The sequence below is a fragment of the Tenrec ecaudatus genome, chromosome 5, assembly GCF_050624435.1.
Source record: "Tenrec ecaudatus isolate mTenEca1 chromosome 5, mTenEca1.hap1, whole genome shotgun sequence".
Lineage (NCBI taxonomy): Eukaryota > Metazoa > Chordata > Mammalia > Afrosoricida > Tenrecidae > Tenrec > Tenrec ecaudatus.
The window spans coordinates 157,365,226-157,379,848 of NC_134534.1; the positions used below are offsets into that span (position 1 = coordinate 157,365,226).

General features: G+C 41.9%; 1 protein-coding gene across 4 annotated transcripts in view; it reads left to right on the forward strand.

Annotated features, from left to right (window-relative positions):
• The window catches only part of DIP2C (disco interacting protein 2 homolog C), a 521,839-nt gene that overhangs the window by 445,053 nt on the left and 62,163 nt on the right, over positions 1-14,623 (forward strand). For all 4 annotated transcript variants that reach the window (XM_075550143.1, XM_075550144.1, XM_075550145.1 and 1 more), the window contains 2 exons: positions 1,102-1,270; positions 3,936-4,106. In XM_075550143.1, the coding sequence (XP_075406258.1) occupies positions 1,102-1,270; positions 3,936-4,106 (340 nt within the window). The remainder of the gene's footprint in view (positions 1-1,101; positions 1,271-3,935; positions 4,107-14,623) is intronic.

Consider the following 14,623-nt stretch of genomic DNA (forward strand, 5'->3'; position numbering starts at 1 on the left):
CTGTCAGCAGCTGAACCACAGCTTAGCCACTGTGCTGTCAGCACACCTTTACCTCTGAGTGGATACAGTGTTCCGGTTAAATGTAGCTACAAAAAGGCAGTATCCCAAGTCTCCCTAAAATTCTAGACAATTCTACCAAAATGCAATTCCTGTGTTTCCTATTTTGAAAAAGAATCCAGTTTGTTCCCATAGCAGCCCAAATCGAACCTTAACAATGTCACAACTCCTAACTGCTTGAAATGATCATTCTATAATGTGATTACCAATATGTCTTCTAACTTTTCTGAATGTTTAATATTATTTCATTGCATGCTAATAAATTCTAATGGAGTTAGTTTTACTATCCCCCATTTTACAAGTGAAAAACAGGTGTCTTGCTCCACACTTTCCCATTTCTTTCTCTCTTTTTTTGGCCATTTTTCTTAAAAAATCATTTTATTGGGGGCTCATACAACTCTTATCACAATCCATACATCCATCCATTATGTCAAGCATATTTGTAAATTTGTTGCCCTCATTGTTCTCAAAACATTTGCTTTCTACTTGAGCCCTTGGTATCCCTTGGCATCAGCTCCTCATTTTTCCCTTCCCCCCTCCCTCATGAGCCCTTGATAATTTATAAATAATTTCTATTTTGTCATGTCTTTCACTGTATGATATCTACCTTCACTCACTTTTCTGTTGTCCATCCCCCAGGGAGGGGGTTACATGTAGATCCTTGCAATCGGTTCCCCCTTTCTACCCCACCTTCCCTCCACCCTCCCGGTATCACCACTCTCACCACTGGTCCAGAAGGGATCATCTGTCCTGGATTCCCTGTGTGTCCAGCTCTTATCTGTACCAAGGTACATTTTCTGGTCTAGCCGGATTTGTAAGGTAGAATTGGGGTCGTGATAGTGGGACGGGAGGAAGCATTTAAGAACTAGAGGAAAGTTGTATGCTTCATCGTCACTGCCCTGCACCCTGACTGCTTTCCCATTTCTTAATGATAAAGTCTGCCCTACTTGCCCAGATTTTGTTCTACTACTTCTCCTTGAGGCTGAGCTGCCCCCAAGTGTGCTGTCCCTCCCCACCTCTGACAGCAGCCTTCTGTCTCCACAGTGTTTACTCAGGACACCAGTCCATTCTGATCCCGCCTTCAGAGTTAGAAACCAACCCTGCTTTGTGGCTTCTTGCCGTGAGTCAGTATAAAGTCCGGGATACATTTTGTTCCTATTCTGTGATGGAGCTGTGTACCAAGGGGCTGGGCTCACAAACGGAATCACTCAAGGTAAGGAGTTCATTTCCTCAACCTCCTGCAGTGGCAGGAGGAAAATGTGCTAGCTCTAATCTTACATAGTGACGGTCAGTGCACAGGGGACACAGGCTCTCCGACAGCACTTTACTGGTGGGCCATAGGAAAAGGACCTGGTGAAGTTAAAATGATGCTTCCGAAAGTCAGAGGGAAGCCTGCGGATTGTTTTCATACCCCAAAGTTGCCCTGTAACCGAGTGCCTTCCCACTGCAAACACAGTGAAATAAATGCCTGAGCAGAAATTATTTTATTGATCTCTAATTGTACTAAATCTATCTGAAACATCCTGATTGCTTTTCTGTTTGCTTGGTGTAAATTAAGCTCTTTAATGAAGATAACTGAATATTCAGATCTTGGGATTTAACTAGATCTGTTTCAATTTAGTCACTTTATTTTCCCTTCAAGATTCTGATTTTCAGCCCTGGGCTCTAACTAGTATTCATTGTACAATGTGAGAAGTTCTGTTTTTATTAGTTTGTTTTAAATAAGTACTCGGATACCAAAATAACAGTATCTTTCCATTTAAATGATAACGTTCTGAGAAACATTTCCATGGCACATGTGTAGTTCTTAATTACAAATTATCATACAGTCTATTCAGGATGCCTTTGTATATAAACAGATTATATTTGTGTATAGACATATGTTACTCCAGGTTGACTAGAGAAACAAATTCAGAGACACGCATATGTGTGTAATAGAGGACTTTATATCAAAGAGTATATATTGAGAAAACATCCCAGCCCAGTCCAGATCAAGTCCTTCAGTCCAATATTAGCCCATATGTCTGATAGCAGTCTATAAATTCTTTTTCAGACTCACTCAACACATGCAATGATGCTGAATGCAGGTAGATCACAGGTCAGTGGGTAGGAAAGTCTTGTGGATCCAGTGGTGGTGGAAGCATCTCGGCACTGGCAGGGGTCTCCCCGTGGCTCCTCCAGCTCCAGGGCTCTGGCTTTATCAGCGTAGCTCCATGTGGCTTGTCAACAGGAATGTGTCACAGGGAGAGAAGCAGAGAGTCTCTCGCCTCCAGGGACGAAGATAGGAGTTCCCAGAATACTCAGGAGAAGGCCATGCCTACACGGAGGATTCATTGGCTGTGACCTCATTGACAGTCTAGCCTCCACCCCTTCACAAGTTGACAGGAGATGATGTAACTGCCACAATACACACACATTAGCTGCACACATACAAATAGTGAAGTGATACATTTGTCTCTCAAGCATTTTGTTTTCCTAATCAAAATGATCACATACATTATGCTTGAACCAGGAAAACAAAATGCAAGAAAACTTTGATATTAAGCTAAACAAATAAATGCTTAGTTCCTTGATGCTATATATTTATAAAGAAAACAAAATCTACAAATAACTGCTATTCATGCCCACCTATATTGTACTATGCAATATTTGGGTACTATGTCTATAAAATTTTCCTCTATTTGCATATATAATAACCCAAAGGTTAAAAACATAATAAAGTAGTTATTATGCACTTTTAGTATTACTTCAATCTTTCAGGCTACTCTTGGAAATAAGAATAATTATTGTTTCCATTTTAAAGATGAAGAAGCTAAGTTACAGAAAGCCTTTGCAATTTGTTCAAGTTCTCACGTTTCATGAATTTTGGGCCCAAATTTTGAATCTCTGGTTATCTCAAACTCTGTGCATTATTGCTTCTTGAAACAGAGGCATATGGCTATATTGTTTACATTACCCAGAATTGTGTGACTAAAGTTATATAAAATTATATTTACATACAAAACACTCATGTCAACGTTATCTTGGAATACGCCTCCTCCTCCATTACAAAATCTTGTGAGTTATTTGTGTGTTGGTACCCCTTGAAGGATGCATGGTCATCTGTGTGATGGTTCTCCTCATGCCTCTCCCGCCTATTCCAGAGGCATCCTGGCTCCCCGCTTCCCTTGAGACTTAGATGAGGTGCTTGGCACTCACTTAGCCTTCTCTCAGCAAGGCCCCAGAAACCCAAGAGTGCTGTGCTGGACTCATTTCAGTACCTCCTTCTATCTCTCTCTCTCTCTCTCTCTCTCTCTCTCTCTCTCTCTCTCTCTCTCTCTCTCTTTTCCTGTTGGGCTCAGTCAAACTTAGTAATTTTGTCCAGAAATTGAGACAAGCTCAATCATGAAAATATGCTGCCCTGTAAGTCTCCAATGTCATAAACCGGAGAGCTAACTTTGTGACATTTTCCAAAAATTACACTTTTCTACTGGAATTATGTCTTTTCAAAATAAGTTTCCTGTCACTTCTCTCCAGTATATGTTCTCGTGTGCACATGTTTGTCATCGCAGGAAATGCTGCTGCTCCTTTCCCCCAAAGTCTGACTTTTCATTATTGTCTTCAGGAAGTTGATTTTCCTCATTCTCGCTGTTGCTTCTTGCTACTGTTTTAATAAGTATTTAATGATGTATTTGATCACATTGGGATAACATTTGTTTTTTACATGGCTATCCTGGAACAGTTTACTGAATGACATTAACGGCACAGGGAACCCTGGAAATGAAGAACTGTGTTGAATTTTCTGTTATTTATCGGGGATTTTAAGTTAGGGGGCTCCCAAGTTACCTGGAACTGAGCGTGGCGGAAGGCTGACTTACTGTTTTTGTAATTATTTCTAGGCGCGCGGCCTGGACTTGTCCCGTGTGAGGACGTGTGTAGTCGTGGCAGAAGAACGACCCCGGATAGCGCTGACGCAATCTTTTTCTAAATTGTTTAAAGACCTTGGCCTTCATCCGCGGGCTGTGAGCACCTCCTTCGGCTGTCGAGTGAACCTGGCAATTTGCTTGCAGGTGAGTTTCATTGACATCAATAGGTGCTGGAGTCAAGCGATGGGGCAAGTGACTTTTAAGTGACAGGGACATAGCATAGACTTGCATTTCCTAAGTAGGTTTTCTTTTGTTGGCGCTTAGTTACATTTAAGAGAACATATTTTAATCCAATGCATGTGATTGCTAAACACTTGTTTCATTATTTTTTTAATTATAATCTGCATTTGTCAGTAGTCATTGTTCATAACTTCCATTCACAACACTTACTCTGCCCTGGAGCATTTTGCATTTCATACCAGGAGTAACATTTTGTCCAGACCCCTGCTATCAGAGTTTCTGAAGATTAGAGACTAGATAGGTGTTTCACTATGTCAAGAATTCTTTCCTGAGAACTACTGAAGTTGGTAATTCCTGCTTGGAAATAGTTTATGAAAAATTGCATTGGTTTAAGTAGGCCGGGGAGTTTGCTGCTGTATTGGCAACATAGAAATAATTAGAACTGCATTTCTATGACTTAGGTATGAGGCAACTCCTATGAAAGTAGCCTTCCCTTAATCATGGCTTAAAATTTTGTTTTTAATTTTTTTTCATTGGTCTCATTTCATACTTTTCACATTATCTTTCCATGTAACATGAGATACAACATTCCCTAGAGCGGTGGTTCTCAACCTTCCTCAGGCCGCGACCCTTTCAAACAGATCCTCATGTGGTGGTGACCCCCCAACCATAAAATTATTTTCGCTGCTACTTCATAACTGTAATTTTTCTACTGCTAAGAATCGGGTGACCCCTGTGAAAGGGTTCTTCGACCCCCAATGGAGTTACGACCCACAGGTTGAGAACATCTGTCCTAGAGGATATCTTAGACCAGACCAGGGCCGTCTGAGAGGAAAGAAAAGGCTCTAGCTGTCCCAGGCCATAGTTTCATAGCTTATTCTGCCAGTCCTTTAAAGGAATAAAGTTTTATTGACAGCAGCTGCTCTACATGTGCTGAAAGGACTAGAAACGTTGCTGATTACTATCTGCTCCACAACTCCCACTTCCCCATCCTCATCACATCAGTGCGTGGCCTGCAAAGGGGTTTGCTCAAGATGAGCATTCTTTTACTGAAGATGACCTCTTTACTTATTTAATTTTTTTTGTCTGAGAATGACCTCTTTCTTTTCCCCTTCTGATTTGGATACTTAAGACTTAGCTGTTAACCAATTCAGAGGAAGTAAGACCACCACCACCACTCCCTTCTTCCAACTTTGACCAGTCTGATGAGATCACTTCAGAAAAAAATAGTTATAAGAATCGGTAAAATGATTGATTTAACTGATTCTTGATTTAAGATGATGGAAATTAAGTTCCTTTTCTAAGAAATCAGAAGAATTCATCTTTCTCAAACTGATTTTATTAAATGCGGAAACGCTGTCTTCCTGTTCACTGTTAGCTGGTCTTCAGAAAGGTTTCTAGCCTTCCATTCCATTCAGTGACGTGGGGAATGCGAGATCCGTCTAGTAAGTAATCGGGGTGCTCAGACCCCGATTTCATGAGCTAGAGGGACTTGACAATCCTAACCTTTCTCTTCTTCTTTTACCTCTTTCATAAACGATAGTTTGAAGTGCGATAGAAAGTATATTTTGTTGGGGGGATAGACAGAGAAGAACATAGAATAGATAGATTTACAGTTCAAAATAATTTTAAAAGAAATTTCTACAACACTTTATTATATACAAAATATACATTTTATCGCTATAAGGAAAACAATTACATATATGAGAAATCCAAATGTGTAGTTAGTAGGGTTTCAGTTCATACGCACAGAGGTTTCTCCCAAGCAAAATGAGTCTGAAGGTGTGTCAGTGATCGGTGGACGGCTGCAGAAAAGTTCTGTCAGTCAGGCACCTGTTTTCGTCTCTGTAGGATACGTTCAACAATAAATGTAAAAAGCCCCATCAAAATCGTGGCTCCCGAAGGAATGTGCTGGAGGGGCTTTGCTGGGTCAGTTAATTCCAGGCTGAGAGACTGGAAGATTATAATGACTGTCTGGGGAAGTCTAAAGGATCTTGATAGATTTTATCCAAGGACACAGGGAAATCTGGGAGGCTTATTACGAAAGTTTTAAAAAAGAAAGAATTACACTAAGTAGAAGATAAAATACCCCAAGAATAAGGGGAAACGTGTTAAGTGTAAGAAAGTGGCCTGAAAGCCCGAATAAAGTTAGCCCTTAGAGCAGGGATTCTCCACCTGTGGGTCATGACCCTTTTGGGGTCAAATGACCCTCTCACAGGGGTCACCTGATTCATAACAGTAGAAAAATTATAGTTAAGTAGCAAGGAAATGACTTGATGGTTGGGGGGTCACCGTATTAAAGGGTCGCAGTATTAGGAGGGTTGAGAACCTCTGCCCTAGAACTAAGCGCCTGAAGTGTGAGCTCCGTAAACTCACTGCCATTCAGTCAATTCTGTCTCAGAGTGACCCCACAGCACAGGGTAGAACTGGTAGGACAACCCCTGTGAGTTCCTGACACTATAACTCTATGTTTTGTTCTTTACTATATTGTCAACACCTAGAACCAGAATGTATCGTTGTTGCGTGAATGGATTTATTTTGAATGGGGTCCCTGAATATTGCAAATAATTAACGCACTTGATTGCTGCCCAAGTGGTCGATGGGTTTGCATCCAACTAGAGGTGTCTCCGAAGAAGAGGCTAGTGATCAACTTCTAAAAGGTTGGCAATTGAAAACCCTTTGAAGTGACATGAAAGAAATGGGCTGATGAATCACGTAAACATGAGTGTACGTGACCCGAAGAACCAGAAGAACTAGTTGGTGCCAGCCACCACCAGCCACTCTGAAAGGGATGGCATTAGAAGGAGAGAATGGGAGAGAAATGTGGCACAAGCCTCAATATCATACAGAAGAGAAGGCTTCTGGGCCAGGTGGAGAGTGGTGGAATCCCTAGTCTTCCTTCAGATCTGGAAGCGAATTTACCCCCATGACTCAATTGTCAGCCAAACAATAGGTAGGTCTTTAAGGGAAACAGTAACGCTAGTGAGGCACACACACCTCTAATCAGGCCAGTCTGCCGGTTGAGAGCAACAGGGCAGCATTTACGGGACATGAAGAGGGAAGGGAAGAAAGACCCTTGTGGAACATGGCTCGACCCTGATACACCTGGAGTCTTCGTGAGTGTGATTTGACTCTGTGCCAACTGCATTTTGCTTTTAATGTCATGTTTTTAATAGAGTCTATCCAAATGACTATGCAATCAAAAATTAGTATTGCCAGCCACTGCCTTAGTTCTCTTTTGCAGTCTGTGAAGCATCTTTAAACACTGCTATATATTTTTCCCTGTTTGCTTTATCCTCAACTTAATTTTAGCCATTTAATCCTTTCGTGGATGGTTAGAAGCAGAAAATAGTTGGAGGCATCCAGGTGCCTGGTGGTGGAGGTAAATTAACGTGCAGACTTAGGAGGACAGGATCGCAGCTCCTTTCCAAGGTGCTTGGGGTCGGCTGTGTTGCAGAATTCAGATGACCATTATTATTACTTTGTGGGGGGCCTTTTGAAAGGACCCATATTTCACATATTATGGAGCATCCACTCTAAGCCATGGGACAGCACCCATAATCACCTGTTTTCGTCTTTCCACGGTTCAGATGTGTGCCCAGCTATTCCCTAAATGAAAAGTTAGCCAGGGTCAAAGTTTCCCACAAAGGAAGTCTACACAAAGGCCTGTCCTCGTTGATGGTTTCATGTACTGCAAGGGGGGTTCAAAAGGCTCCTGGGCAGGGGGAATCCCTTTATTTTTAATCCCATTTTCCCACAGATTTTGTGAGATTCTCTCAAGGATGAGATGGACAATATGCATATAAGTAACTTTTGCAACAAGTGTGTAACATAATAGGCAAAGAGGGGGGGGAGGGTTAAAAAGTGACTTGGACACAAGAGTGACAGTGTTAGGTACAGGTAGTCACGGAAGGCTTCTCTAAGGAGGTGACAATCTCAGTAAAGTAGTGGTCATCCAGCCAAACTCACTGCCATTAAATCAATTCCAACTCATCCGTGAAGAAGGTAGCAAGCACAAAGGCTTTGAGCAAGAACTAGCTATTGGAAATACTCTTTTTTTTAAAATTAACTTGGGAGGTTTTTCTTAACATATAATGATCTGACCAAGTAAGTAGCAGGTGGGGCCTATGTCCTGGAGGGAAGAAATTCTCTCTTACTCTTCTTTATTACACTTTGATGATTTTTTTTAACAATTTATTAGGGGCTCATACAACTCTTATCACAGCTCATACACATACATCAATTGTATAAAGCACATCTGTACAGTCTTTGCCCTAATCATTTTTTTTCTCCTCTTTTCTTTTTTTACATTTTATTAGGGACTCATACAACTCTTATCATAATCCATACATATACATACATCAATTGTATAAAGCACATTTTTATAGATGTTTAGACAAAGAAGTAATAAGCACTATAACCTAAAATATAGTCTATATATTTTATAAATTGGGTTGCTTTGTTATTACAAAGAAGTATTTTCTGATTTTAGGGGAAAACAACATAGTAAAATATTTTAAAAGCTACTAGCAACAACAAAAATGGTGGCAGTCATAGTTCTGCCCATGCCCAGATAGTCACCAGTAATTCTCTGTACCTAAATGCTTACAGGCACTGAAGAATGTACAGTTTTCTCTTAGGATCAATAGACTTACCTCTCTACGTAAAACTCGCTGGTTTGCAATATCACTTCCAACTGATTCATTGCATTTGGCAAGATGGCCTTCTGGATCAAACCGTGGTCCTTATTCAGTGGGCATTAATTTTGCCTGTACGCATTCTGGCTGAGAAACCGAGGGAAAGTTTATCTGATGCTGGTGGATGATTAAGAGAGAGATACCATCCAAAGAAACAGTGGAAGCTCATCCAAGTGTCCATGTTCTCGTGTGTTTTTATAGGCTTCCTAAGTACCACTGTTTTAAGGCTTCCTGATCTCTGGGGAAGGCGGAGTGGTGAAGCTGACAGGTTGTGTGGCTACAAGACTTGACGGCGTTCCGTGTGCTCAGGCACAGTGAGGGAGATGTCGTGCACAGCCATCCGACACTGATTTGACACAGTGATAAATCATTTAAAAACATAACTGACCTATAACAGGTTTAAAGTCCAGCATTATAAATTAGGAGTCCATTTGGTACTTTGTCAAAAGTCCCTTCAGTGAAGGCTCCATGTCCCTTTGGTTGTCTGCTCTCCAGCATCTTGCGCTCCCCTTTTTCCTACTTATGGCATGCTCTGTATTTGCACGTATTGTTACTCCCTAATACCTGTACTCAAGCCTACTTGAACTAGGTCTTCCACAACCAATATGTCAAAGGTCTACTCCTTGACAGCTCATCAGTGATTCTCTCGCCTCCGGGAAGCCTTCTTCTGAACGTTTAGGTTATTTTATTGCTCCAACTTTCTTAGCACTTTCTATTTACATGAATACAGAGCTATGTAATTCTATCCCCTCGACCCTGTAATTGACAGTAAATAATATGGGAGGTCATTTTATTCGAATTTCCCTCGGGGTCTAGCACAATGTCTCACATGCGCACACAGCCACTTTGTGAAGTTGAAAGTACTGACACATGTAGCTGCTAATCCTGTTCACAGTAGAGAAACTTTGCTCAGACATACACGATCAGAGTCCAAGTTCTTGGGTAAAGGAAGGCACCTTCGAGTAATGAGTTTTCTCTGAAATGAAGCGATGGTGTGAAATCCCATCAATAAAAAGACTAGGCTATCATTTAAAAATCTTAAGCTTCCGATAGCATTTCTATCTCAAACAACAAATTTTGGGCCCATACCTTAAGAAAAAGATCTCTCCACCCACAGGCTTCGTGAACAATACATTGGACCACTCAGTTATAGACAGCATTTTCATAGATCTTCTCCAAACTCATTAAAGTTTCAACTTCTCAGTGGATGGTGAAAAATATTTGAGACACCGAAAAATTCACTGAACTTGCCCTCATTCACAAAGCCCTGGAGGTGCTGTTGGGGTAAGCCTTGGGCTACTAACCATAGGCCAGCGGTCCATCCCACCTGCCGCTCTGCTCCATAGGCGGTAGATGTGGCTATCTGCTCCCGGAAAGATCCAGAGCCTTGGAGACCCTATGCAGGTGGTTGTGAGTCAGGATTGACTCGGTGGCAGTATGCTTTAGGAAATGACCGAGGAAGCGATAGTGGCACAGTGGTTAAGTGAAAGGTTAGTGGTTTGAATCCACCCGTAGATCTGCAGGAGAAAGATGTGGTAGCGTGCCTTCTTAAAGCATGTTGGTAGCCTTCAACTGAGAACAGGGGAAAGGGTAGAACAGAATTCAAAATAATGAAAATGACATGATTTCATGGTCTATGGCCCCTGTATACTCTTCCAGCCTGAGACTGAATCCACCCCTAGATGTAAACAATAAACAGGCCTAGAAAGTGACTCATACGAGCAGGAAGGCCTGTTCTCAATACAACCAACCAGACTGAATCCAAAGGGCAGCATCTGGTCAAGAAAAACAAAGCTCCGAAGGAGGGAAGGGGACAGGAAAGGAAGCCAAATGGAATCGAGGAACCCCAGAAAGATGGAGGAGGAAGAATGATTTGGTAAGTCTGGGTAGATTAGAGAAACGAATCCATGGACACACATATGTGCATAAGAAAGAGATTTATATACAAGAGGAATTGAACGTTGAGAAAACACCCCTACCCAGTCCAAGGCCATAAGTCTGATATTAGCCCATATGTCTGATATCACTCTATAAAGTCCTCTTCAGACTCACGAGACACATGCAATGAAACCAAATGCAGGATGATCACAAGTCAGTGAGTAGAAAGTCTCTGGGTCCAGTGGCGTTGTAAGCATCTCAGTGCTGGCAGAGGTCTCTCTGTGGCTTCTCCGGCTTCTGAAGTTTGGTTGCATCCATGTGACTTGTCTTCTGCAATGTCTCCCAGGAAATGGCAGAGAGAGACTGGTGTCTTCCACCTCCCAGAAGGAAGTCCCAGATTTCCCAAAATTCCCAGGAGAAGACCATGCCTACAGAAGTCTCATTGGCTATATCTAGATTGACAGCCTAGACTCCACCCCTACACTCTTAATCCTCAAACTGACAAACGATTATATATTTACCACATGGATGTTACGTTGAAGGAGTGTAGTCAGTGTCTCCAAATAAAACGTGTATGAATCTTTGAATGGAAAATTAATATGCTCTGTACATTTTTGCCCAAGCTACAATAAAGAGGAAGTTTTAAAACTTATTTTTTAAAGATTAAACCAATCTTACTGCCGTTGATGTAATTCTGACTCAAAATGACCCTACGTACAATTTTTCTGAGGTTGAAAATCCTATTGGAACAGACAGCTTCATCTTTCTCCCTTGGAGCAGCTGGTAGGTTTGAACTGCCGACCTTGTGGCTGGCAGCCTGATGTGTATTTCAGCGCTGAGACAGCAGACAGATTTGATTTTGGGTTTTGAGGAAGTAACAAAACCAAGGTCAAATTAAGGTACTGACTACAGGAAGTAACTCAGGTCTGGTGTTAGTACAAATAACTGTTAGAAAAAAGGGATTCCTCAACTAAATGCAATGTAGAAGCAGGACGGCATATTAATGAGCTCTAATGTGTGGTCACACGGCTACGTAACTATTTGCCAGTTCTGTTGTGTGATTTATTATCCAACAGAAATAGCAGCTTTGTAAGCTGTCTTTGCAGAACTGCGCTCTCTGCAGACAGAATGGCATGTGCGTGCCATTTTAACTGCTTGCTTTCCGTTCATCTTTCAAATCAGACTTGCTCTTTCAGTCCGCAATCTTCTGCCACCCTCAGAAGCACAGTCCAAAGGACACGTGTGTCTGTGTGGCAGGGAACCATTCCTCGGCCCACTGTATGTCCTGTGCTACCTGCTCTACAGGCTGTCATCTGAAACCCTGCTTTACAAAATATAAGATAGTTATGAAAATTGACACACGTAAAGCTCAAGAAAATATGCAAATGAACAATTAGAAAATTTGAGATTTTAAGAGACAATCATAAAGATAACAATATTGGGGCAATTCTAATTTATGTCATCCTGCAGTTTCAACTAGTTTATCTTAAAGACTTAGTGGTGGTTTTTAATTCTCATTGACATTTTAAAGATAAGATTTGTCTACATTAATTCTTTTGACATTGGCCCTTAGAGTTTCGTATGTCACAGATTCACAGCAGAGGAATAGATTCATAAACTAACAGGGTTAATTTGGATTTGATATGAAACATACTTCCATTGTAGACTTTTTGCAGAAGAAAGACATTCACAAGCCTGAGCCCTTTGTTATACCCAGGAGTGATACTTCCCAGAAGCTTCAGCTGTAAAACGGACTATAATGAAATGTGGGATTACAAAGTGAACACGAGGAAGATCAAATTGGAAATTCCGTGTGTAATTACCCTTAACATAAATTTCTCTAAGTGCTATTTAAAAATTGCTACTTGTTTATTATCCTCTCCTGAAAGAATGTTGCCTACAGCCACAATTAGTCTTGTCAAAAATACAAGTTGACAGGTTTGGGGTTTCATTAGATTTAGAAATTGTAAGAGAAAAATCAGCATTCTTCTATTCTACAAAAGAAGGGAGAGGAGGAAAATGAGGTTTCCTGTTTTCCAAAAGGCATTTCAGTTGTTTATTAAGAAAAGGCCTTTTAAGGCAACCTTAAATAGAAACGTTGGTCTTTCTGACATAAAAAAATATTAATGCCTCATTTATCAGCTAGAAAAGCTTTGTGAGAAAGAACGGTGTGGAATTCAATCAATAGGAACAGTTATAGTCCACTTTCAATCCTGGAACTCACACAATGAAAGAGATCTACAACCAGCCTGGTCTGAGAAGGAGTCAATTGATTGCTGAAAAGAAAAAGGAGGAAGGCTCAAAGGGTGCTATCAATCTCCAGGAAGTCTCCAAATAAAATTAATAGTGACAATAAAACTTTCATTAATTGGAACTCTCAATTCACTTCTTTCTTCCTCCACACTGCTTTTAGAAGGAGGAAGTGAAAATAAATAAGGTGCTGTCAGGGACTTTGTATGCTGTGGGAATTCCGTTGAGACATTTACATCCTCTCCTGCTGATAGATATTTTCCCGGATAATGAGAATTAACATTTGAGATCCTGGACATTATTTTCTCAGTTACCCAGTACATCAGTCAGCGTTCTAATTTGTAGATAACAGAAACCTCTTTTGGCAACTTAAATAAAAAATTATTTATTAAAAATGTACTTCTCAGAATTGCCAAGAGGTCTAGAGGACCAGGGCTGTGTCGCCAGAGACCCTGGCCAGGTTGGTGGAGGAGAGCTGTTCTAGTGTGCACTTTACATCGCTGGCATAGCTGGGCCTGACACAAGACCAGAGAAAGAGTCTTTGTCCCGCCAGTAAAAACAAACTGGTTACTATACAAATTCCTAGAGAGCTGGAGCTGTAAACACAGTTGTCTGAAAGAGGAAGGAACTTAATTTTCCCACCGGGAGAGAGCAGGAAGGAGAGGGGTGATGGACCAGGAAAAGCCACCCACCAGTTGCCGTGAAGACTACTCTGACCTATGGCGACCCCACTATGTCGAAGAGAACCGGGCTCCTTTGTAGATTTCAGTGACTGATTTTGGGAAAGTAGGTCACTGATCGCCGTGGGTAGAGTTAGACTTTCTGCCTCTGCATTAGCCAGTGCCTTAAAGGTTTGCACCATACAGGGATTCCTTACCAGACACGGGGTAAAACAAACCTGACCAAACTACAGTTTGGCGGGATGGATAAACTCTTGAGGCACCCACGCACCGCCTCCTTCCCATGGACTGCCTCTCCGACTCCAGAGGTATAGTACATCGAAGGCTGAGAACAGACGGCAGACCCGAGAGAGCTCTCCGCACATGCGCAACTCCTAGGCCGGCGTGTTTGGATGCTTGCGAGCGGGCCAGGGGATCTGACAGAGCCCACGCGCCCAACTCCACAGGACTCGAGTCTGAGGATGAGGCCAAAGCCGCGAGGGTTCCTTTATGCATCCTTTCGTCAGGAGGGGCCACCTAGGACTGAAAGAAGAGAAGCTGGCTTAGGGCATCTCTCCGAAGCAGTCTCCGATCGCCAAGTGCGTGGCACAGACAAGGAGCGGAATAGCGAAGCTGCGCAAACGCTATTGGAGGCCCCATACCTTCACCCAGTGCAGTGATTGCGCCTCACAGACACGTAGGGTGGAGCCGCAGGATGGAGAAACCTGGAACGGTAGTGGAGAGAACAGAAACCATTCCAGTCACCTCAAAGGCTGATGGCTCAGCTCTGAAGCAGGAGGTTTTAGTTTTTAAAGCTCCTGTAGTTTGGAAAGTTCGTTTATAGAATGTGAATCCTGAAAACAGATGCATAGCTTTATCAGTGCTCAAAGTCCTGGTCATGCCCATAAAGCCTGTGAGGCCAGTAAGGAACTGAATGTAGCTAAAACTCTTAAGAAGAGCGATACCAAGGTCAACTGCAGAGCAGACTTACTTGGAC